Source organism: Cydia amplana, chromosome 1 (genome assembly GCF_948474715.1).
Source record: "Cydia amplana chromosome 1, ilCydAmpl1.1, whole genome shotgun sequence".
Lineage (NCBI taxonomy): Eukaryota > Metazoa > Arthropoda > Insecta > Lepidoptera > Tortricidae > Cydia > Cydia amplana.
Window position 1 is genome coordinate 11242560 of NC_086069.1, and position 23554 is coordinate 11266113.

Genomic DNA, 23554 nt, shown 5'->3' on the forward strand with positions numbered 1-23554 from the left:
CGATCCTTATAATCATAATATTTGACAGTTCAAAGTTGCGGTGCAGTACTTTTTGTTGTGCATTATCTACTACCTACGTTATCGCTGTACCATAGACCTAGCAACAAACAGACAGGATGAGTGATGAAAAACTAAGTGGTTCGGCTCCTGATCTTTCTTCAGAAAACCCAGCACATGAAGAAAGAATGATCGCCAATCGCCGCAAGCGCGGCCATAACGATGAATTCACGGAAGCCTTCGCCCAGTTCACAAGCCAGATAAAAACTATGATGAAAGATTGGAAGGTCGAGTTCACACAAGAAACTTCGCAAATTAACGACAAACTAAACAAGCTACAAGACTCTTCTCAAGAACTGAAGTCGGAACTTACCAGTATCAAAAATGACTACCTGGGAATCAGAAGTTCAGTGGGCAACCTTCAAAGTACTTTCAACGCCATACAACAAGAATTTAATACTATGAAGAACTCTGTATAATTCAACAGTGACCAATACGATGCTGTCGCAAAGAAGTTAGAAGACCAATCAAAAGAAATTAAGGCCATCTCCACCATGAACGCGGAAATAACCGAACTTAAAAAGCAGAATATGAAACTCTTGTCTGATTTCAACTCTAATGAGCAAAGAGATAGATTGCTAAACATCGAAATAGTGGGTGTACCTGAAACCAACAACGAGGACCTGACTGGAGTAATACTGAAATTGGGTGAATGTACTGAAGTACACTTAACAATAGCCGATATCATTCAAGTTAACAGAGTAACGCCCAAATTGAAGATTCAAGGCAGACCTAGAAATATTATCGCCAAACTGCGTATGCGTCAACTTAAGGACAACATTATCTCTCAAGCTCGGAAATGTCGCTTAAGTACCAAGGATCTGGACATTCAAGGCAAGGTAACTCCGGTCTACGTTAACGAGCACCTAACCTTTTTCAACAAAAATCTACTTAAAAAAGCAAAGGAAGTAGCGAATCTCAAGGAGTACCAGTATACATGGATAAAAAACGGAAGAATCTATGTGAGAAAAGCGCCGACGATGTCCGCAATTCTAATCACGACAGAAGAAGATCTCAAAAAAATTATTTAATACTAGAACGGTATTTCGGTGAGCTTTATGATTTCTTAGAGCGAGAATATTTAGTAAGAATCCTCATTTTGGTGCCATGCACACCTTGTCATTACCGTTATTCACTCATTTCTATCTTACATGTGTTTTTGATTAATGCTGCTTACTTTTACTTATTATTTTTCAATGCCGCTTCTGTTCATATCATGTGGTCTATGACCCCTGTCCGTGCATTATGTTTTGCAAGTGTAAACAACACGCGGCCGATGAGAGGTAGACACTTAACGAATACATTCCATAACTTGAAATACCCGACACAATCATATATTAATAATCCCCTTACAGCCCTATTATCAGGTTATATTATACAAAAACTCACAAATATTCGCATACTTATACACTTAAATCAAATTAAATTTCAACCTGCCACTTGCGATTATCACCATCTTAGAATAATAGTACTATTCTGGAGCATTAAAGTAACAAATACTAATGTTAAAAAAATGTCTGTTATATTTACGTGTTTGGGTCATTCTCTCATTTCGTGCAAATCGGTGAGATTCTCTCGATTTGTAATTTTTCTTTTAAATGGTAAACTTTTGAGTTTCGTCAATTTGTGGATTCATTTATTAACATTTTTCTGCTAAAGGCACCTTTGTAACGTTATTACTTTTCATTTAATAAGGCTACTGGTAATGAAGTACGCGCTGGTAATGAATTCGGCCGAGATGGTAATTTTATCAGTGGACGGTAATGAAACAAACTTATGAAATCGAACATAAAAAAAACTGTATTTCAAGAAAATTAACACCAATTAAAATCAACAATATTAAAAACATGTGTCTTAAGCACTGCGGAGATGATCAAACCGACTTGACATACACTTGGAGTTGACAATCTCAACTTATAATGTTCAAGCTAGATGGTACATTTACCATTTACTTATCATCATTATAAGTCGAGATTGTTAACCCCAAGTGTTTGTTAAGTCGGTTTGATCATCTGCGCACCATATCACATAAAACATAGTTTTCAAATTTTCAAAAATTAGCAGTGACCAATATATTTAAATCATTCGCGTTTTGTACCTATGTAATTTTTTTTTATCGTTTTAACCCTATAGTGTGGGGTGTCGTTGGATAGGTCTTTAAAAATAAATAGGAGTTTGCAAACAACATTTTTTGATAAAGTGAATCATTTCGGAAATAATAATTTAGAAAGAATAAAAAACGGTTATTCCTTCTAACTTTTGAAAAATCGATCCAAAAAATATGAAAAAAATCATAAAAATAGTGCTTAATAAACTCATTCAAACAAAATTAAAGCAAACTTGATAAGTTAAGCCGTTTATGAGTTATCGCTAATAGTCTTCCCTTCTTATTTTATTTAAAAGCCTGGCAACCCTTATTTGTGACCGGATTTTCGCAAGAAACCCTATAACCACATAATAGTGACCGGAAAAAGATAGGCAACCTAGTTGATTTATATTGTACAAGTTGTATACTTTCCAATTGAACTTATTTCGTTTGTCAGACAGATCGGTGAAATTTGAAGAAAAAAATTTTTTTTTCAAAAAATAATTAAAAATAGTCTTGACCATATTTCTTTAAGCAACCCTATTTATTTATGTTCAGGAACATATTTTCTTTCATAATATGTAAGTTTCATCCGTCAGACATATCGGTGAAGCTCGACCATCTTAGACTACAAAGGCTCCCCGGTTGGGCTCCCCTATTATCATATACAGTTTTAAATGTTATAACAACGTAATATTTATAATAACTAAGCCTCTTTCCATTAAATGCATTGCCTCGAATATATTATCATTACCTTCTTAAGTCATTCATTACCTTCCCCAGTAAAATTGGAAGGAAAAGAAGTGAATGAAACCGATATGAATGAAGTTTTGGAAGTTTTTGTCGCCTACATCAGTTGGCATCGGACCTTAATTTTGTAGAATAAACCATCTGAAAGGCGACACTAAAACACTTCATTACGTATAATTATAATAATGTACACTTGCTACTTACTGTATAAATCATGCGATGGCGATGAAGACTAACGAGAACCACACTCCTTCCCGACCCGAGAGATCGTATATATTTTCGCTAACAGCGGCACACGGGCGTCCGCTACGAGATCACGCGGCCAACTGACTGACGAACAATGTGTTGCATCGACGGTAGGCGCTATATACCCTCGCTATATAGCAAAATATAGCTAATCTATTTCTCGCGTCGGTAATGAAGAAATTACTTGAACCATACACTTATAAGGCTGTATAGTTTTTATTATTTATTTCTAGCTTCTAATATTATACGATTTAAAACATAACTAAATAAGTCATTTATTGAACAAACAACGAATTTTCTATTTGTAGTATCTTAAGGTTAAAATGTAGGTCAAAGTTATATCTTCACGCGTTACATGTAGAGATGAATGAAAAAATTGGGTGTTAATTGTACATATAAAGAAAATACATACCTTTTTAGAATTGTTAATTGGAGAGACATATACTTTAGGCCCTATGTTACAACCTTGCATTAACAGATATTTGAAAACGCCACCACATTTTTGGTAAATTTCCGAAAACACCGATTTGCACGAAATGCGAGAACGACCCTTTACGCATAATAATAAAATATAAATACTGTACGGCCATTCTCCGTGGCGCATTCTTGTACTACATATGTTCAAGTTGTTTACGTTTTAACCATCCGAAGCGCGGGTATACCTCAAACAATACATTCCTCATAGCAACCAATAATATGTATAATCGTGTATCGTGTATTCTGACTAATAAACACTCATTAATTGAACCTTTTTCACATATTTCACTTTTTGCTGCATTCAGACAAGTTTGTAAAAAGTATCACTTAACCGGAGGGTGCAACTTATCACATAAATGTTTGCTGGCCATTTTTGTACTAATAAACAACTACTATTTTTTATTACAAATGCTCCTCGCCGGTTTTGCGATGTTGTCATTTAAACACGCTTATTGTTATACGACTGTTTGTTCTGACTATTCACGGTGACTCCCCATAACCTTATCTTATATTACCAAAACTGTCGGGGATTAAGAACGAAACTAACGCAGTTTAGTCAACATATACAGGAAATTCAGTATGATTTAATAATAATTACCGAAACCTGGTTATGTTCTAGTATTTTTGACGGTGAATTATGTGACGACCGGTACGACGTATTTCGCAACGATCGTGACTTTGTTACCTCGGGTAAAAAAAAGGGGGGTGGTGTTATGATACTTTCGCGACACGAATTAGGCGCTTGGTGTCTCCAGCGCGACGCGAATTCTGACACAGAATTGTTAACGATTGTGATACCTGCTCGCGCGCTGTCCGCTACCTCCGACCTTTATGTTAGCGTAGTCTATATACCTCCTGACCACCACAAAATACCTTCTGATGTTGATAACGTGTTACAAAGTATCAAGTCTAGTCTTTCCGACAGTAGCGAAACATTTAATCACATGAATCATATCTTAGTAGGCGATTTTAACCTACCGTGCATATCCTGGGAGACCGGGAGACCCGTATTTCATAAAAAGGGCCCTGTAGAAATTCAGAATTCGGCCATAAATTTAGTAAATGAACTTTATTATCTAGGTTTAACTCAATACAATACTCTTTTGAACCATAAAGGAAACACATTAGACTTAATTTTCTCCAGCTTACCGTTACAATTACAACCGGAACAGTCCCTAACTATAGTTGACTCCTTCCACCCCGTGTTCGTCGCTGAAGTCTGTGACTTGAAAGTCTCCCCACTCAGAGAGTTGATAAATCCCAAATTTAACTACCGCAAAGCTGATTACAAATCTTTAAATGACCATTACGGTAATGACGACTGGCAAGTGTTAAATATAATAGACTCAATAGACGATGCTGTGCACTATTTTTATGAACGAATTCAAGCAGGTATTAACCAATTCGTTCCCTTAAACCGTAACACGGGCCCGCGAAAATTCCCAAAATGGTATAGTTCACCTTTGATAAAAATTATTAAAGAAAAAATGAGAGCTCATAAGCGTTGGAAAAAATATGGAAACTTAATAGACTATGACGAATTTTCATTACTAAGGTCAAGACAACGACAAGTACAAAAATCTTGTTTTAATAATTACCTACAAACAACAGAAAACAATTTGAAAACTAATCCTAATAAAAACTTCTGGTCATACATTAAAACTATTCGCGGTGGTTCTAACTATCCTCAAATGTTAACCTACAACAACAGAAGGTATTGTGATGGTATCAGTATATGCGAAGCATTTAGTAATTTTTTTAACTCCGTATTTATTGAAGGCTCAATTCCCGATGACCATACAATCGAACCTGACTTTGTAGACAATGGTAATACTTCGATTTCAACGTTACATGTATCTAAAACTACTGTTGAATGGTCACTAAGCAAACTGGTTACCGATAAAGGTCCCGGCCCTGACGGGATACCACCGATATTCTGGAAAAACTGCGCGAAATCACTTGCATTACCTATCACCATACTATTTAATCGTTCTCTTACTCTAGGAACATTTCCCCTAGCATGGAAAAAGGCTAACATTGTCCCCATACACAAAAAGGGGTCTCGTACAAACATAGAAAATTATAGGGGCATCTCTGTGTTAAACACTGTTGGTAAAGTATTCGAAAAAATTGTATATAACGCTATTTACTCATGTATCATTGCAGGTATATCCGACAAACAGCATGGGTTCTTGAGGAAACGTTCTACAATATCAAATCTGGCTTTGTTCTCTAATTACGTTCTTAGCAACATGGATAGAGGTGGTCAGGTTGACGTGATCTACACTGATTTTGAAAAGGCTTTCGATCGTGTGGACCACGTCATCCTACTAGAAAAGTTATTTAAATTGGGGATACGCGGAGACCTTTTACGTTGGGTAAAATCGTACCTTTCTAAAAGGGCACAGGCTGTAGTTCTTGGAGGGTATCGGTCAAACTTTTGTGAAGTCCCTAGCGGAGTCCCACAAGGCTCACATTTGGGACCGTTATTTTACTGCGCATACTTATACGACATAACAGACTCTCTAACCCACGCTAAACACTTACTTTATGCCGATGACAAAAAGATATATTATAGGATCAGGAACATTGATGACTGTACGGCCCTTCAAGCTGATCTAAATCAACTACACGAATATTATACTAAAAATAAAATAACTGTTAATGTCAAAAAATGTCAAAGTGTCAGTTATACTCGCAAAAAACAACCTTTGAATTTTTCTTATAACTTTAATGGGATCACAATTAGCAAAGTTGAAGTGGTTCGAGACTTAGGTGTTCTGTTTGATAGTAAATTGACATTCTCCGATCATATAGATTATATTAGTAATAAGGGCTATAAAAATCTTGGATTCATATTAAGATCCTGTAAGGTATTTAAAAACACAGAAGTTCTTAAACTACTTTACATTGCATACGTACGCAGTACTCTCGAATATGCCTCTCCAATTTGGTCCCCGCACTATATTACATACAACCATCAACTTGAACGTACCCAAAAAAAATTCGTCAACCACCTTAACTATCGACTTCGTAGACCTCCTACGTCCTATGAGGATGCCTGTCGCAGACACAATCTGCTGCCTTTGGAGGACAGGCGCAAGGTCACGGACATGTGTTTGTTATATGATATTCTCAACGGCCGTTTAGACAGTCCCGAATTGGTTGCTCTGGTAACGTTTAATACTCCGCTTCGTCGCACTCGTCATACTCCGATGTTGCACGTGCCAAGACATGGTACAAATTATGCCAAGAATAATGTACTCACACGGATTGTTCGTATATATAACTCCGTATTTGCTAACATAGACATCTTTAGATTTTCAAAAGGGTCTTTTAAGACACGAATTATAAATAGTGTTAAAAGTAAGCAGCACGGCTCCTCTAAAACATAAGTACCTACTATAACTATTAATATTATAACATCGTTACTTCTTATCCCAATTCTCACCAATCACATCATGTTCCCAACATATATTATATATATATCTGCACTCAATGTACCTAACTTCCTTGAATAACTTATATTACTAACTAGATATAAGTCCGTTCGATGTTCTGTATACAATTTCAAGTTACACAGGAAAACCTGTAATTGGCCATACTATTGTATAAATTAGCATAAGGAAATAAAAAACTCTGTATCGCTGTTGGTTTTCACAATAAATATAAATAAATAAATATAAATTATACCATGGGTACAATCAAAACTGCACAGGGCGGAGGTTTTAGTCCGTAGGCAACCCTCTATCTTTTGAACCATGGGTCCAAAAATATAAAAAAGGTCGTAAAACACACGCTTAATAAATTCTTCCAATGAAAACTATAGCGAACATGATCTGTCTAGCAGTTTCTGAGTTATTGTAAAAAGTCTGCTCTTTTAGTGAAGACGTACAAAGCGCTATGTAATGTACAGATACTTACTAAAGGTAGCCCCCGTTTAGCCTATTCTAACAGAATGGTAACTACGGAACCTTACACTGAGCATGGCCTGACATGTTCTTGGCCGATTTATTATTCTTATTCTGATTTAAATGAAATGATAACTTCGATGACCATATTATACACAAAATGCCGTAGTGCCTAAATAATCAACACAGGTAAGGGGCTATTCACAAATTACGTCATTTCAAATGTGGGGGGGGGGGGGGGGTCTGGTAGCATGACGTAGGAGGAAACGGTCAAAAATCGTCAAAAATAGATGACGTAATTTATGAACAGCCCCTAACTAAATTATCAAACCTAGCAAGTTGCGAGTAAAAAGAAAATGGCGTTGTTAACGCCTTCGACATTTTTACGACCGTCTATATAATTTGCCCTTCTAACAAGAGACATTTTAAATCTACGGGCGTATGCGACAAGGGAACAGTGATGATAAATTTGTAACATGTAATTTTTTCGCATAAATCCTTTTTTAAATAGTAGGTACCTAAGTATAGTAGATATCAGGGCTATAACCGCGAGAATCGAAGTTCGAAATTTGCGGGCATCTTTCTCTGTCACTCTAATTATGCCTTCATTGGAGCACAAGAGAAAGATCGCCGCAATTTGCGAATTTCAAAGTGCAAAGTTGGCTTACTTTATTTAAAAATTGAGTTCAAAGATAATTCAGGGAAAGAAAATAAAAATCTTTCTTTCTTGGAATGTCGTTTAATTTATGAGTGCAGTCATTATATATCACTAGCTGTTGCCCGCGACTTCGTACGCGTGGATTTGTATATTGGTGGTTATATATTCTATATTAGCTTAGAACATTATGCAGAAAACGACAGCAGTAGGGACTGCAGTTAATCATTTGTTAATTATTATACACAACCTGGCTACGAAGTTTCAAGCCCCTAACTGAATAAAATTGTTCTCGATATAATCCCTCTCAACCCCCAGCATATTTTCAAGTCCACTATTTAGTAAAACCTACTACCTAACTACCTATTTACGAAGTTTGAAGTTCCTAGCTTTAAATAAAATTTGAACTCTCTACCAACTTTCAACCCCTTCTTAAACCTTTTAGGGGATGAATTTTTAAAAAAGCTGAAATTACTTATTATGTATTATAATCAGGGGTCGGACAAAAAGTGCGGATGACGTCAAACCACTTATAGGATGATTTCAAATAGTATTTTTGATTTTCATAAACAATTATCACTTATCATTTATCAACTCTTTATTAAACGATATCGCCACTTGAAATGAGTAAGTACGTTTTTGACTGACACATTGTCAATCAGATGAACAATAAATTGACATCGTTATTGTTTAGCTATTGTATCTTCACGATTATATTTAGCTAAAATTTATATTTACTAATGTATAAGAAAACGCTCTAAAATGTCATCTGTACTCGAATATTGTGGCCGGCATTCACTACATCACCCTACCACCTGTATTATTAATTCCATGGATTTATTTACGATTATTTTGTTACTTCATTAATACTACTTTGTTACTACATGTCACACGGAAGTTTAAATACAAACTCAAACATCATCCTGTGTGCAAGACTACGTCATTTTTACGTCATCGGCACTTTTTGTCCGACCCCTGATTATAATAATATGCCTTTATACAACGATTCAAGCCCCGCACTCAAAAAAATGTTTGACCTCCATACAAATTTTCAACCCCTTTTTTACCAACTTGAGGGAAGAATTTTCAAAAATGCCGAAATTACTTTTCTTGTATTCTAATAATATGTCTTTATACAAAGATTCAAGTCCCGCACACAAAAATGTTTGATCTCCATACAAACTTTCAACCCCTATTTAACCCTTTTAAGGGATGAATTTTTAAAAACGCTAAAATCAGTTTTCTTGTATCTTATAATAGGCTGAAATTACTTTTCTTGTCTTTTAATAATATCCCCAAATACAAAGATTCAAGTCCCGCGCTCGAAAAAATGTTTGATATCCATACAAACTTTCAACCCCTTTTTCACCACCTTGGGGGATGAATTTTCAAAAACGCTGAAATTACTTTTCTTGTATTCTAATAATATGCCTTTATACAAAGATTCAAGTCCCGCACTGAAAAAAAATGTTTGATCTCCATACAAACTTTCAACACTCAAAAAATATTCGATGTGCATACAAACTTTCAACCCCTTTTTCACCACCTTGAGGGATGAATTTTCGAAAACGCTGAAATTAGTTTTCTTCTCTTTTATTATAATACCTTTTTACGAAGTGTCAAGTTCCTAGCTTACAATAAAATTTGAACCCCAAGACAAACTTTCATCCCCTTTTTAACCCCCTTAGGGGTTGAATTTCCAAAAAACGTCCCATAGCTTTTTTTTGTAATCGGCTATTATGCCTTTCTAAGAAGTTTCAAAGCATTTGTAATGGATTCAAACTTTCAACCCCTTTTTATCCCTTTTAGGGGATGAATTTTCAAAAACGCTGAAATGACTTTTCTTGTATTCTAATAATATCTCCATATACAAAGTTTCAAGTCCCGCAATCAAAAAAATTTTTCTTCTCCATACAAACTTTCAACCCCTTTTTCACCACCTTAGGGGATGAATTTTCAAAGACGCTGAAATTAGTTTTCTTGTTTTTTAATATTATACCTTTTGATAAAGTTTCTAATTCCTAGTTCAAAATAAACTTGAACCCCATACAAACTTTCATGCCCTTTTTAACCCCCTTAGGGGTAGAATTTCTCAAAATCGCTTCTTAGCTCTTATACATTTTATAAATGCAACCTCGTGTCCAAATTTCAACTTTCTAGCATTTGTAGTTTCGGCTCTGCGTTGATGAGTCAGTCAGTCAGTCAATCAGTCAGGACACGTGCATTTATATATATAGAATAGATAGATAGATAGCTGTTGCCCGCGAGTTCGTACGCGTGGATTTGTATATTGGTGGTTATATATTCTACATTAGCTTAGAACATTATGCAGCAAAATATTGCAGTAGGACGGTTAATCATTTGTTAATTATTAATATTATACAACGCATGAGATTTGTCTTTCACAACCTACGAAGTTTCTAGCCCCTAACTAAATAAAATTGTTCTCTACATAATCCCTCTCAACCCCCTTAGAAGATTTTCATGTCCTCTATTTAATAAGACCTACTACCTAACTACCTATTTACGAAGTTGATAGTAAATAAAATTTGAACCCTATAATAAACTTTCAACCCCTTTTTAACCATTTTAGGGGATGAATTTTTAAAAACGCTGAAATTACTTTTCTTGTATTCTAATAATATGCCTCTGTACAAAGATTCAAGCCCGTTCTCACAAAAATGTTTGAACTCCATACAAACTTTCAACCCCTTTTTCACCACCTTGAGATATAAATTTTCAAAAACGCTGAATTTTTTTTTTCGTTTTAAAATAATACCTTTTTATGAAGTTTCAAGTTCCTAGCTTAAAATAAAATTTGTACCCTGTACAAATTTTCAACCCCTTTTTAAACCTGTTAGGGGATGAATTTTACAAAACGCTGAAATTACTTGTATTATCTTCTAATAATATCCCCAAATACAAAGATTCAAGTTCCGCGCTCTAAAAAATTTTTGATATCCATACAAACTTTCAACCCCTTTTTCGTCACCTTAGGGGATGAATTTTCAAAAACACTGAAATTAGTTTTCTTGTGTTTAAATTTAATATCTTTTTGCAAATTTTCAAGTTCCTACCTTAAAATAAAATTTGCACCCCAAGACGAACTTTCATCCCCTTTTTAAATCCCTTAGGGGTTTGAACTTCCAAAAACGTTGCAATTACTTTATTTTGTAATCGGCTATTATGCCTTTCTAAGAAGTTTCAAAGCATTTGTTATGGATTCAAACTTTTAACCCCTTTTTAACCCTGTTAGGGGATGAATTTTACAAAACGCTGAAATTACTTTTCCTGTCTTTTAATAATATCCCCAAATACAAAGATTCAAGTCCCGCGTTCGAAAAAATGTTTGATATCCATACAAACTTTCACCCCCTTTTTTACCACTTTACGGGATGAATTTTCAAAAACGCAGAAATTAGTTTTCTTATATTTTAATAATATATCTTTTTACGAACTTTCAAGTACCTAGCTTAAAATAAAATTTGAACCACATACAAACTTTCAACCTCTTTTTAACCCTGTTAGGGGATGAATTTTACAAAACGCTGAAATTACTTTTCTTGTCTTTTAATAATATCCCCAAATACAAAGATTCAAGTCCCCGCGCTCGAAAAAATGTTTGATATCCATACAAACTTTCAACCCTTTTTTCACCACCTTAGGGGATGAACTTTCAAAAACGCTGAAATTAGTTTTCTTGCATTTTAATAATATATCTTTTTACGAACTTTCAAGTACCTAGCTTAAAATAAAATTTGAACCACATACAAACTTTCAACCTCTTTTTAACCCTGTTAGGGGATGAATTTTACAAAACGCTGAAATTACTTTTCCTGTCTTTTAATAATATCCCCAAATACAAAGATTCCAGTCCCGCGCTCGAAAAAATGTTTGATATCCATACAAACTTTCAACCCTTTTTTCACCACCTTAAGGGATGAATTTTCAAAAACGCTGAAATTAGTTTTCTTGTATTTTAATAATATATCTTTTTACGAACTTTTAAGTACCTAGCTTAAAATAAAATTTGAACCACATACAAACTTTCAACCTCTTTTTAACCCTGTTAGGGGATGAATTTTACAAAAGGCTGAAATTACTTTTCTTGTCTTTTAATAATATCCCCAAATACAAAGATTCAAGTCCCGCGCTCGAAAAAATGTTTGATATCCATACAAACTTTCAACCCTTTTTTCACCACCTTAGGGGATGAATTTTCAAAAACGCTGAAATTAGTTTTCTTGTATTTAAATTTAATATCTATTTGCAAAGTTTCAAGTTCCTAGCTTAAAATGAAATTTGCACCCCAAGACGAACTTTCATCCCCTTTTTAACCCCCTTAGGGGTTGGATTTCCAAAAACGTCGCAATTACTTTATTTTGTAATCGGCTATTATGCCTTTCTAAGAAGTTTCAAAGCATTTGTAATGGATTCAATCTTTCAACCCCTTTTTAACCCTGTTAGGGGATGAATTTTCAAAAACGCTGAAATTACTTTTCTTGTCTTATAATAATATCCCCATATACAAAGTTTCAAGTCCCACACTCACAAAAATATTTGATCTCCATACAAACTTTCAACCCCTTTTTCACCACCTTGGGGGATGAATTTTCAAAAACGCTGTAATTAGTTTTCTTGTTTTTTAATATAATACATTTTTACAAAGTTATAAATTCCTAGCTTAAAATAAAACTTGTACCCCATACAACCTTTCATCCCCTTTTTAACCCCCTTAGGGGTTGAATTTTTCAAAATCGCTTCTTATCTCTTGTACACTTTATAAATGCAACCTAGTGTGCAAATTTCAACTTTCTAGCTTTTGTAGTTTCGGCTCTGCGTTGATGAATCAGTCAGTCAGTCAGTCAGTCAGTCAGTCAGTCAGGACACTTGCATTTATATATATAGATTACTGACAAAAAGTTGAGGCCTCAGTACTTAATTAGACTTTAACCATAGATCTTCTTCTTCCTGCTAGACCTGTTCCCATTTAAGTACTTGGGGTCGGCCTTCCTTGTCCTCAATTTCCATCAATCTTTTAGGTCTTTTTCAACCGTCGTCCACCAGACTTTAACCACAGATATCGATGACAACTTATTTATTAAATTAAAATAAGCAAGTCTTGAAGGTCTGAATTTATGGCTAAATATATTTTCAGAAATGTGGGGTTATTGAGGCAAACGATCTGTATACCTTAATAAATAGCTTAATCTTAATTAAATATGCGAGTTTACACGTATAATTAACAAGTGCGTCTATTCCATATTATCCAACCCTTCCATTTTCCGATACGCCTGCTTCAACTCCTTAAGCAGGGTCGTCACCTGCGATTTGTGAACCAGCAAGGTGTCCTGCGCGTGTTCACCGGTGACATCTTCCGAGTGTAGTGCCAGCTTTATTGTGTCCACTGTTCCTTCGGGTCCAGGGCTCGTGGTCACGTCTGTCAGCCTGTTGACTGAAATAAAAGAATATTTATTGTGTTAATACTAATTTTACTGCTACTGAATTACACAGCTTTATACTTTTTAAGTCTACAGGCTAACCCCCTTATATATACAACTTGGCAAACCTTTGTTAAAATCTATCAAACACGGATGTCAAAATGACGGATACGGACAAACGATTATCAAGGGCTTGTTAGAGTTGAAAAGCGAATACGTAACGCCATAAGTACCGTAGCTTCGTAACTTCGTAACTTCCGTAGTGTTGCGGCCGCCTTATTTAGCGCACAGCCGCAGGCGTAAGTGTTCCACTCAGACCGAGAAGGTCACGAATGAGCTAGGACAGAATGAATGCTGCTTCACGAAACAGAAAAAGGCAATAGATAACAATGTGCACTTACCCATGAATCCGCTGGTCAGTATTTTGGCCTCATACGCCTCCCTGCCATTGTCTGCCGCTTCAGCCAGCGCTGACGCGTGTGTCCTCGGCAGACCGAGTACCAGGAGATCACGAGTTAGTTGGGAGCCGGGGCAGCCGCCGCGCCAGGTCTGCCGCAACACCCAGCGAATGGCTGCTGCAGCTCTAGCGGATTCCTCGCGAGACGCTAAAATAGATTATTCGTTTTTCAATCCACTTTGATTGGTTTTGATCTTTTTGGTAGAAAAAAAAAATACTTCTTTCCAACCGCACATCACAAAAAAAACGTGTTCGGAATTTATTGACATTATTGACAACATGAATTTGATGATCTAGAGCCTTATTACAAAAGGCATAAGGTCCACCGATGTACCTATAGTTAACAGTGTGGGCGATGAAAATATTTTTATAGGCCAAACTACTAAACGAAATGCAGCTATATTAGTCAAATTAGGTACTCATATCTTGTTCTGCACTTATTTTTGGATGAAAGCCTTGATTTAGTTTTACTTCTGGCTTAATCAAAGGATAATACAATTTCATAATGGCTTTACGCATATCAGATAGAGTGAATTCGTCCCTTCATGAGTGACGCTGAAACTTTGTAAAATCCGAACTAACTCGCACAGCCTCGTTTTATGACAATAGGTGCCAAGTTCCACTATGCGTTTACAACTTGCCGAACTTATGTCTCATGACTCATGTTCCTTGCATTCATACAAAAGATGTAAGATTTAAATATACATCCTACGTCCAGACATAATGCATTATAGGTATTAAGGTGTCAAGTTTGTTATGCATAAATAATAAAATAATAATAATTCAGCCTTTATACGTCCCACTGCTGGGCACAGGCCTCCTCTCATCTCATGTGCGAGAGGGCTTGGGCTATAGTCGCCACGCTAGCCCAATGCGGATTGGGGACTTCACATACACCTTTGAATTTCTTCGCAGATGTATGCAGATGTATAATGCATGTAGAAATAATTAACCTGTTTAGGTGGTCCAAAATAGGATGATTAAGTACCTACATAGGTACATCGATTAATATTTTTTCTAAACAAACACAAGTATGTTACTTACATAAACTAGTGTCCTTTAATATATCCATGATTCCGTCTTCCTATAAACATAAACTCATGTTAATTTTGTGCAGTACGTAAGTACATCACAGTCATTACAGCATGCACATAGGATAGGGTTTTTGAAAATGTACGAGTACCTAATACCAGGGATCGGAACCGGTTTTTTGCAAAAACTTAGAAATAACCATATTTTTCCAATTATTTTATACTCGAAATGTAGGACTCAGTTGTGTTTTTAGGTTACGACTTCGTATTATTAGATTGCCCAATTAGAAATGAAGCAATTAGCAAAGAACGAAAAAATACCGTTTCCGTTCCCATACAAAAAATACCGGTATCCGATCCCTGCCTAATACAACAACTAACCATCATCTTCCTCGCGTTGTCCCGGCATTTTGCCACGGCTCATGGGAGCCTGGGGTCCGCTTGGCAACTAATCCCAGTAATTGGCGTGGGCACTAGTTTTACGAAAGCGACTGCCATCTGACCTTCCAACCCAGAGGGTAAACTAGGCCCGTATTGGGATTAGTCCGGTTTCCTCACGATGTTTTCCTTCACCGAAAAGCGACTGGTAAATATCAAATGATATTTCGTACATAAGTTCCGAAAAACTCATTGGTACGAGCCGGGGTTCGCACCCGCGACCTCCGGATTGCAAGTCGCACGCTCTTACCGCTAGGCCACCAGCTAACACAACTAATATATAACCAGCTAATACAACAACTAACCAACGATAAAATATAACCATGAGAAAAATCTTTTTCACCTCAGCAGCTCGAACAAGGGTACTTTGCTACTTAAAAACAGTGAGCAAAATCGCATTTTGCTCACTGAGTGAGACAAAATGAGCAATATGCGATTTTGCTCACTGTTTTTAAGTAGCAAAGTACCCTTGTTCGAGATGCTGAGGTGAAAATTTAATTGTTGGTATATCTTAAGAAAACATGAGTGAATAGAGGTAAGTGATGAAGAAGGAATACATTTTTCGGGTTCTCTAATATATTCTCACTGCTGAGGTGAAAAGTTTTGTGAACTACACGAGATCAAAGTTATTTACATCTCGTGCGCTTTTGAGTCCCTTACTACGCTCAAGATTCTAAATTAGATTCACGAGCGTAGCGAGTGAATCTATTATAGAATCTTTCGCTTGCACGGGACTCAAAATAAGCACTCGAAGAAATATCAAACTTTGATCTCTTCTTGTACAAATAACTATAACAAAATGTATTTCTATTGTCACAAAATCGGGAATTCAAATTACCTAGTTGTAACTGCAAAGTACCAAGCAAAGAAATAATAAAATTAGTTGTAAAAGTGCGTTGTTGGTACTTTCCACTGAAGGTCATGAATCTTCAAAAGATACACAATGAAATTACCTTGTGACGAAGAATAGTGGATTAGTTATAGCAAAAAGCCAAATGCTATTTTCTCACAAAATGCGTGGTCAAATTGGAAAGGCCGTTTTTCCGCCTCCATGTAACTAAATCCGTCTGTTCTGGAACATGTTGCTTAGAAATATTTACTTATATCAATCTATTTACAAAAGAAACACACCTCTAAACATATTTTTATATTTAAGTAGGTACCTATATTAAAATAGTGAATGTACCTACTCGTATATGTAATAAAACACAAACTAGGTAGAAAAATGGATGCATTTATATGTGAATATGAAACACATTTTGTGTGCATATTTTTCTATTCCATAAACACAAATTTGCAACTTTATTTAGTCGCGTCTTTTAAAATTGAATTGAACTGTCTTAAAATATGATATTCCGTGTGAACAGTGTACGAGTATTTCAACTTTATTTCGGACTAGTCTACAGACTTCTCGATGCAATACTTCTAGCATACTAAACGCTATAACTCTAGCTAAGTAAGCTAAATGTGGCTAATTCCGTCATAGGGACTTTTCCGTCCACGAGCGGTATTTCTTTGATATTCAATTAATCGTAGGAAACAAACACAGTCTTTTGATTGCTGAAACTAAAAGCAATTATCGATGAAATTATCAATTTTATTTGTTGTTCGAGAAAAACGCTAGTAGACGGAATATACCTACCCTATGACGGAATTAGACACATTGACCTTACTTTATTATTTCCTCAAAAATTCACAAACATCAAAAACTATGTAGGTAAAAGTAGTAAAGAAGTCTGAAGTTATTTCCAGTAGGGTATTCCGGGCAATACTTATGTACTCACAGGCAGCTCGTCCACGATATGCTGCAGCAGCGCGCGGAACACGGTGGCGGGCAGGATGCCGAGCGCGTGCAGCGCCGCCAGCGTCCTCAGTGGGCAGGCCGAGCAGGACTTGTGTATTCACAGGCAGCTCGTCCACGATGTGCTGCAGCAGCGCGCGGAACACGGCGGCGGGCAGGCTGCCGAGCGCGTGCAGCGCCGCCAGCGCCCACAGCGGGCAGGCCGAGCAGGACTTGTGTACTCACAGGCAGCTCCTCCACGATGTGCTGCAGCAGCGCGCGGAACATGGCGGCGGGCAGGCTGCCGAGCGCGTGCAGCGCCGCCAGCGCCCACAGCGGGCAGGCCGGGCAGAACTTGTGTACTCACAGGCAGCTCCTCCACGATGTGCTGCAGCAGCGCGCGGAACACGGCGGCGAGCAGGCTGCCGAGCGCGTGCTGCGCCGCCAGCGCCCTCAATGGGCAGGCCGAGCAGGACTTGTGTATTCACAGGCAGCTCGTCCACGATGTGCTGCAGCAGCGCGCGGAACACGGCGGCGGGCAGGCTGCCGAGCGCGTGCAGCGCCGCCAGCGCCCACAGCGGGCAGGCCGAGCAGGACTTGTGTACTCACAGGCAGCTCCTCCACGATGTGCTGCAGCAGCGCGCGGAACACGGCGGCGGGCAGGCTGCCGAGCGCGTGCAGCGCCGCCAGCGCCCACAGCGGGCAGTCGCCATCCGAACAGAACTTGAATTTCTGCAGATGTAAATTATGGTGTTCTTATGAACCAATATGCGAAGCTGTTATATCTAATTTTGGTGAAGGTTTTATACTAGGTTCAGGTCCCATGATCTGTGTTACCAATATATACCTAGGTTGTACATTAATCTCTCAATTTGAGCTAGCCGCGCGTTGTTAGACAAGCCCTTGATCTAGATTCAGCTTCAGACAAAACCGCCTACAGTGTAACATAAGTATTATTAATATTATACCTACGTACATAAGTATTTCTGAAACCGTAATTCAGTTGGGTTTTCGCTTAATAGAAAGCTTGGTTTTAAATTTTCAATCATAAACCTTAAATTACTCACATTGAAAATTGTCTAGCAAGTCTCTAGGGAACTCGGAAGTAGTGAGACAGTGTCGTTAGGTACACCATATGGTCGTATCGACTTATCGACTCAACCCTCAGAGACATCAATCTATAGGTATATTAGAACAGATATTTGACGATCTAATTTGAGACAAACTTATTTTATAATCAGAAAATGTCACCCAAATAGCTCCGGCTTGTCCAACCACACACTTAAATATTCATACACAATTTTGATAACACGATACAAACATAAAATGTAGGTGTAAACAAGACATCATACTTACCATAACAGTATGTTAGCCCGTTTGGTCTGAAACAGAGATAACAGTTAAATTACCATACAAACTGCAAAGACGTACTTCCACGTACAACTCATATACGCTAGTGAACACACCCCGTTAACTTCATGTATTTTGTCATAACTACGTAGGTCACTGTCACCACGGGCCAATTCGAGTTTTAGTTATGCGATCTCATTCCGACGGGTCTCTATTGTTTCCCAAATAGTTTTAAGCCATAATGTATTGTTTGCCCGAATTTTCGTTATTCATAATAAATTTGGTTCAGAAACGCGTCACTTTTCAGGATTGCCATAAAACAAACCTAACCTAACCTATCTATAGGATAACCTAACAAAAATCCTGAAATGTTAACGGTTTCAGTTTTATGACTAACGATAATATGACAAACAATACATTATGACTTAAAACTTTATGGGAAACAACGGGACCCCGATTCCGACACGATACTGATCTGTCAGTGTAAAAAGTGATGTTTTTGGTTGAAGAAATGTCACTTTTGACAAAGTTAGCTTAAACGGACTCTAGTAGGTTGCAGCGTCTCTGTGTAACTAGATGTAGCAGTACCTTATCTAAACATCACAACGTAATAAGTAACAAAGTAATGTATTTGATAGTAACAGCTTTTGTCAGCAATAAGGTTATTCTTATTACTGAATGCTAAATTACTTTTGACCGACTTGATACATTTTTAGCATCATCTATTTATTCTGTTTTCGAAACCCTGCATCAACCAGACATCTCCAATTGCGGATTTGCCTTTAAACTGTAGTAGTTTAAAGGCGGCGGCGGCGGAAGGCGGGGCACTGTGCCGCACTGTGCTGCACATTGTATGGCACATCACTTGAAGGACTCACGCGCGTGAACATGAACAAAACGTGCGCGCACATTATGGCAATGTTCGCGCACAACCGCGAACTCGTGTGCGCGCACTCATTCCAGCGATGGACTCGCTGCGGGGCACACGCACAGTGTTCACGTACTCAGTTATTCTTCCGCTGCCGGAGCGAAAACATTTATTTCTTCGCGAACATTTATTGATTTTATTTTTTTGCAATATGAATTGGACGAATTCTAAAATCAGTATACTGAAAATCGTAATTAGATTCCAAAAAAGTAAGACAATGTTGCCAGTGCAATAATTTGTTTGTTAAATAGTAAATTCCTTTTTATAAATAAACACGCTAAGACAGTCTATTTATTGGTAATTTTACTCCTACGATTTAAAAAAGTATAGTTTTATTTACTTATTTTTACATAAATACAAGACGAGCTAGTAAAAAGTGGCAACATTGTCTTACTTTTTTTGGAATCTAATTACGATTTTCAGTTTAGTGTAAGATTAGGTATTACTTGAAAAATTGTTTGTTAGAAATCTTTTAAATAAATAGGTATTGAATTAAGTATTAAAATAATATGTTCCAGTTTTTTTTACTGTAAAATATTTACAACGCCCTGCATGTTTTATGTATGAAACAAATGAGCGTTCCATAGCATTTCCTATGGCAGAAAAAAAAAACAGTAAAAAGCCAGTGCGTTCAACAGAACGTCCGCGGCAAGTGATGGGGGTTCGTTCTGTAGGTATTTATGAATGACTGCTACATTGAAAGTTTAGTCACGCGATTGGCGACACGACACAAATTGATGTGAATGGTAGACCTAAAGTGCTTGCCGATGTGTTAAAACGTGAGAAGAGTACTATCAGGTTTACAACATGTAAGATGATGTCTATATAAATACGCCTACATAAATTATCGAACAGTACTGCGCGCTGCGTGTCTATTTAACTGGCTAGGTGTAGCGACCTAACTACCTACTAACTAATGAGTATATTAGATTACTAGATATTAGAAACGGAGGTTTATTATATACAAGAAAATGGAGGGATTTAAATCTTCAGTCAATGTGCGTTCCCTAATATCACTATTAAAATTAATCAAATTTCACACGGTAATTACTAGCATGAACAGTCTCAGCCTACCCACATAACACTATCTACATAAATAGAACATTTGCATAGGTACTATCTCACAAACTAAATGTAGATCAATTTACTAACAAACTTATTGCGAGAGATTCAGTCAGTGATGAAGCTATGTAGGCACTAGGCAGGTAGGTATAATTATTGTAGTACCACGTAGTACGCCATGTTTAATTGCGATTTAAAAATATCGCTTAAAGTTGGTATTTTTAAAGGGTTTCTATGCGCTAAAAAATAGATAATTATATTATACACGATGAAATTTAATTTTAAAAATTTAAGTCCGATTGTAAAAATAAAATATAAGAAATATTAAATCAATACATTTATGAAAAGTACCTATTGGTATAAGGACGAATTCGATTAACAAATGCTCTTTACATTTAATGTGACGTCCGTTTTACGTCTATCTTGTTCTCCTATCGACTTAGGAACATGAAAAACCATTGAAAAGCAGCGTTTAATAAGTTTTTTTTAGTTTGTTACAATGTCACTTATCAAGAACACTTGCCTTATGTCGTTGCAGTTTTACCTCTGTCGCGATTAGAATTTTCAATTCGGTTATATCGCCCGAGTCGAAAATGCAGCAATAACGCTGCAACAGTAGGTACCTAATGCTTTCATAGTCACCTTCTGAATGGCACATTTATGGTCCTATTTGGAGTGTAACATTTTACTAAAGTATTAATTTTATGTTTATACGTAAGTATACTAAAAATCGTTGTTTGTATTTGATGAGTAATAAGTTTCATCAACGCGTTACAGTAGCGATAAAAATTATGTTCTAATCTATAACTCCTTAATAAAATTTTGTTTAAGAAACTAAATGGTTCAGAAGTATGTATATTCGATTGATTGAGGAAACAGTACAACGTTAGGTAAACCTTAAAAATACAGGTTTTATCTTGGCTTATCTTAAGTGAGGATACGTGTAACTTTTAGCTAAAAATAATCTGGTATACAGCCTGCCAATTCCAGAATGAACAAGGAAAACATTCGAAAAACTTTAACCGGACTAAGGTTATTCTCGTAAATAGTAAGTCGGTTAAAAATGACGCCAACGCCACCCCCGTCATAAAAACGAATCGATTGACATCTCACTGACCAAAATCGGCTTAGTAGGTACCTACTATTTTGACGCTCGGGTGGAACACACGCTGCATTGACTGCTATACTAAATTCTATTAATAGAGCAACTAACAAGGTACTGGTGTAACAATATGGTAGCCAGATTTGTATCCTATAAATCAAAATTTATACGTTATAGTGGCACTTTGTTCTGGCAAAGTCGGCACAGAGTTAGCTTAATAGACTAAGTTAATTATGTTAAATCATGCTAAAGGCAGGACCAAATTAACATCTTCAATATGCGTGCAAGAACTTCTGAAGTTGTATGACGACAGTGAAGTTTGGATGTAATAATTTTTAAGAAAAAAAAAACCGACTTCTATGCGGCCCGGTGAAAGATTATTGTAGATGGTGCGCTATGTAGAAAAGGAAGCATTTCGTTTCTGTAAGGCTCGCAGTTCTAACCTAACCTAACCCACTTTTGTTCGGTTCTGTGAGGATAGCAGTTCAAACCTAACCTAACCCACTTAACGGCGCATGCGGTGCGGTGTACGGGGGTTTGAGCGGGAGGGGTTTGGCCTCATCATACTTTATACCTACATTTTATGGTAGGTAATCATAGTGGTTTATTTAGTTTAGGTATCATAGTGGTTTTCCGGGTCAAGGTCCGGGTCTGTGTCCGAGTCCGGGTTCTAGTCCGGGTCTAGTCCAGGTCCGAGTCCGAGTCCAGGTCCGGGCCCGGGTCCGAACCGGATCCGGGTACGAGTCCGGATCTGGATCCGAGTCCGGGTCCCAGTCCAAGTCAAAGTCGAAATTCGAAATCACCAAACATGTACTATGCGTCGTTGAAGAGTTCTGTTCTGATCATCATCAGCAGTTCCACTTCATCAAATGTCACGTTTCTGAATGTATATGCTTGATTTGTTGATAAAAACACAAAAATCACTATATGTATGCCTTTAAGATTTGAGGAGTTCCCTCGATTCCTCATGGATCCCATCATCAGAACTGGGTTTTGACAAAAACGGGACCAATCTGTATGCATATACATACAATCAAAAAAGAATTTTCAAAATCGGTCCAGTAATGACGGAGATATGGAGTAACAAACATAAAAAAAAAAAAAAAAAAAAAAACATACAACCGAATTGATAACCTCCTTCTTTGAGATTTGGAAGTCGGTTAAAAATAGAGTATAAAGTCGACTCCACTCCCCTTTTCGCCATTGTTATCGTTCAATCAATTTAGGCGTTCTCAGGTGTTTGCACGTCACAACTGCTGGGCCATCGGGGGCCACTTACCGCCGGCGCCAATCGTCTTGCGAGATAACTCTTAATAGGTTAACCTATTGATCGGACATTTTGAAAATCAACTGGTAGGTTAGGTATGTAATATGTATTCAGCTTTTTTTTTCTGAAAGGAGTTTATTTAGTGTATCGGCAATTGAACTAGATAGTCTGTCTAAGCTCATTACTCTGCATTTGAAACGTTAACCTATCTTGAAACGTATGGAGGCACTTCCACACTCTTGTCGCTTGCCAATGCTAGAAACTAGACTAACATGCTCACCGAGTACAAGTACTAATGCAATCCTACAGCTATTGAAATTCAACAATGAATATCAGGTACATAGTTTGTACTTATAGTTATTCTAGATGTCAAAATATAAAATAGAAATTTCAATCATTAGTAGGTATAAATTATAATCAATAAATATTAACTATGTCAATTAGATGCCTATTAATTAAATAAGAAACAAAAAAAAATTGTCATTCATATGCATATAATTTTAAGTCATCATTTTA

The 23554-nt window shown here is 36.9% G+C and overlaps 2 protein-coding genes across 2 annotated transcripts; one reads left to right on the top strand and one right to left on the bottom strand.

The window, feature by feature from the left end:
• Positions 1 to 116: 116 nt before the first annotated feature.
• Positions 117 to 5812, top strand: LOC134663128 (uncharacterized). The gene is made up of 3 exons (XM_063519497.1): positions 117 to 358; positions 485 to 896; positions 5783 to 5812. Exons 1-3 carry the CDS (start codon positions 117 to 119, stop codon positions 5810 to 5812), a joined length of 684 nt encoding a protein of 227 aa, XP_063375567.1.
• A 7541-nt stretch (positions 5813 to 13353) lies between these two features.
• LOC134663200 (uncharacterized) lies at positions 13354 to 19590 on the bottom strand. The gene is made up of 7 exons (XM_063519621.1): positions 19558 to 19590; positions 17939 to 18061; positions 17697 to 17804; positions 17334 to 17441; positions 15125 to 15164; positions 14025 to 14228; positions 13354 to 13637 (listed from the first exon to the last, which is right to left on the bottom strand). The coding sequence occupies exons 1-7, from the start codon at positions 19588 to 19590 to the stop codon at positions 13438 to 13440; spliced, it is 816 nt and encodes a 271-aa protein (XP_063375691.1). The 3' UTR covers positions 13354 to 13437.
• Positions 19591 to 23554: the final 3964 nt, after the last annotated feature.

What these genes read in the sequence shown, in the direction of transcription:
- LOC134663128 (XM_063519497.1), top strand. Translation starts at nt 117, where the DNA reads ATGAGTGATGAAAAACTAAGTGGTTCGGCTCCTGATCTTTCTTCAGAA. An exon ending in GACTCTTCTCAAGAACTGAA is followed by an intron (nt 359 to 484) that starts GTCGGAACTTAC and finishes ATAATTCAACAG; the next exon opens with TGACCAATACGATGCTGTCG. An exon ending in ATCTGGACATTCAAGGCAAG is followed by an intron (nt 897 to 5,782) that starts GTAACTCCGGTC and finishes GTATCATTGCAG; the next exon opens with GTATATCCGACAAACAGCAT.
- LOC134663200 (XM_063519621.1), bottom strand. Translation starts at nt 19,590, where the DNA reads ATGTGCGCGCACGTTTTGTTCATGTTCACGCGC. An exon ending in ACATCGTGGAGGAGCTGCCT is followed by an intron (nt 17,805 to 17,938) that starts GTGAGTACACAA and finishes TGAATACACAAG; the next exon opens with TCCTGCTCGGCCTGCCCATT. An exon ending in ATATCGTGGACGAGCTGCCT is followed by an intron (nt 15,165 to 17,333) that starts GTGAGTACATAA and finishes TTATGTTTATAG; the next exon opens with GAAGACGGAATCATGGATAT.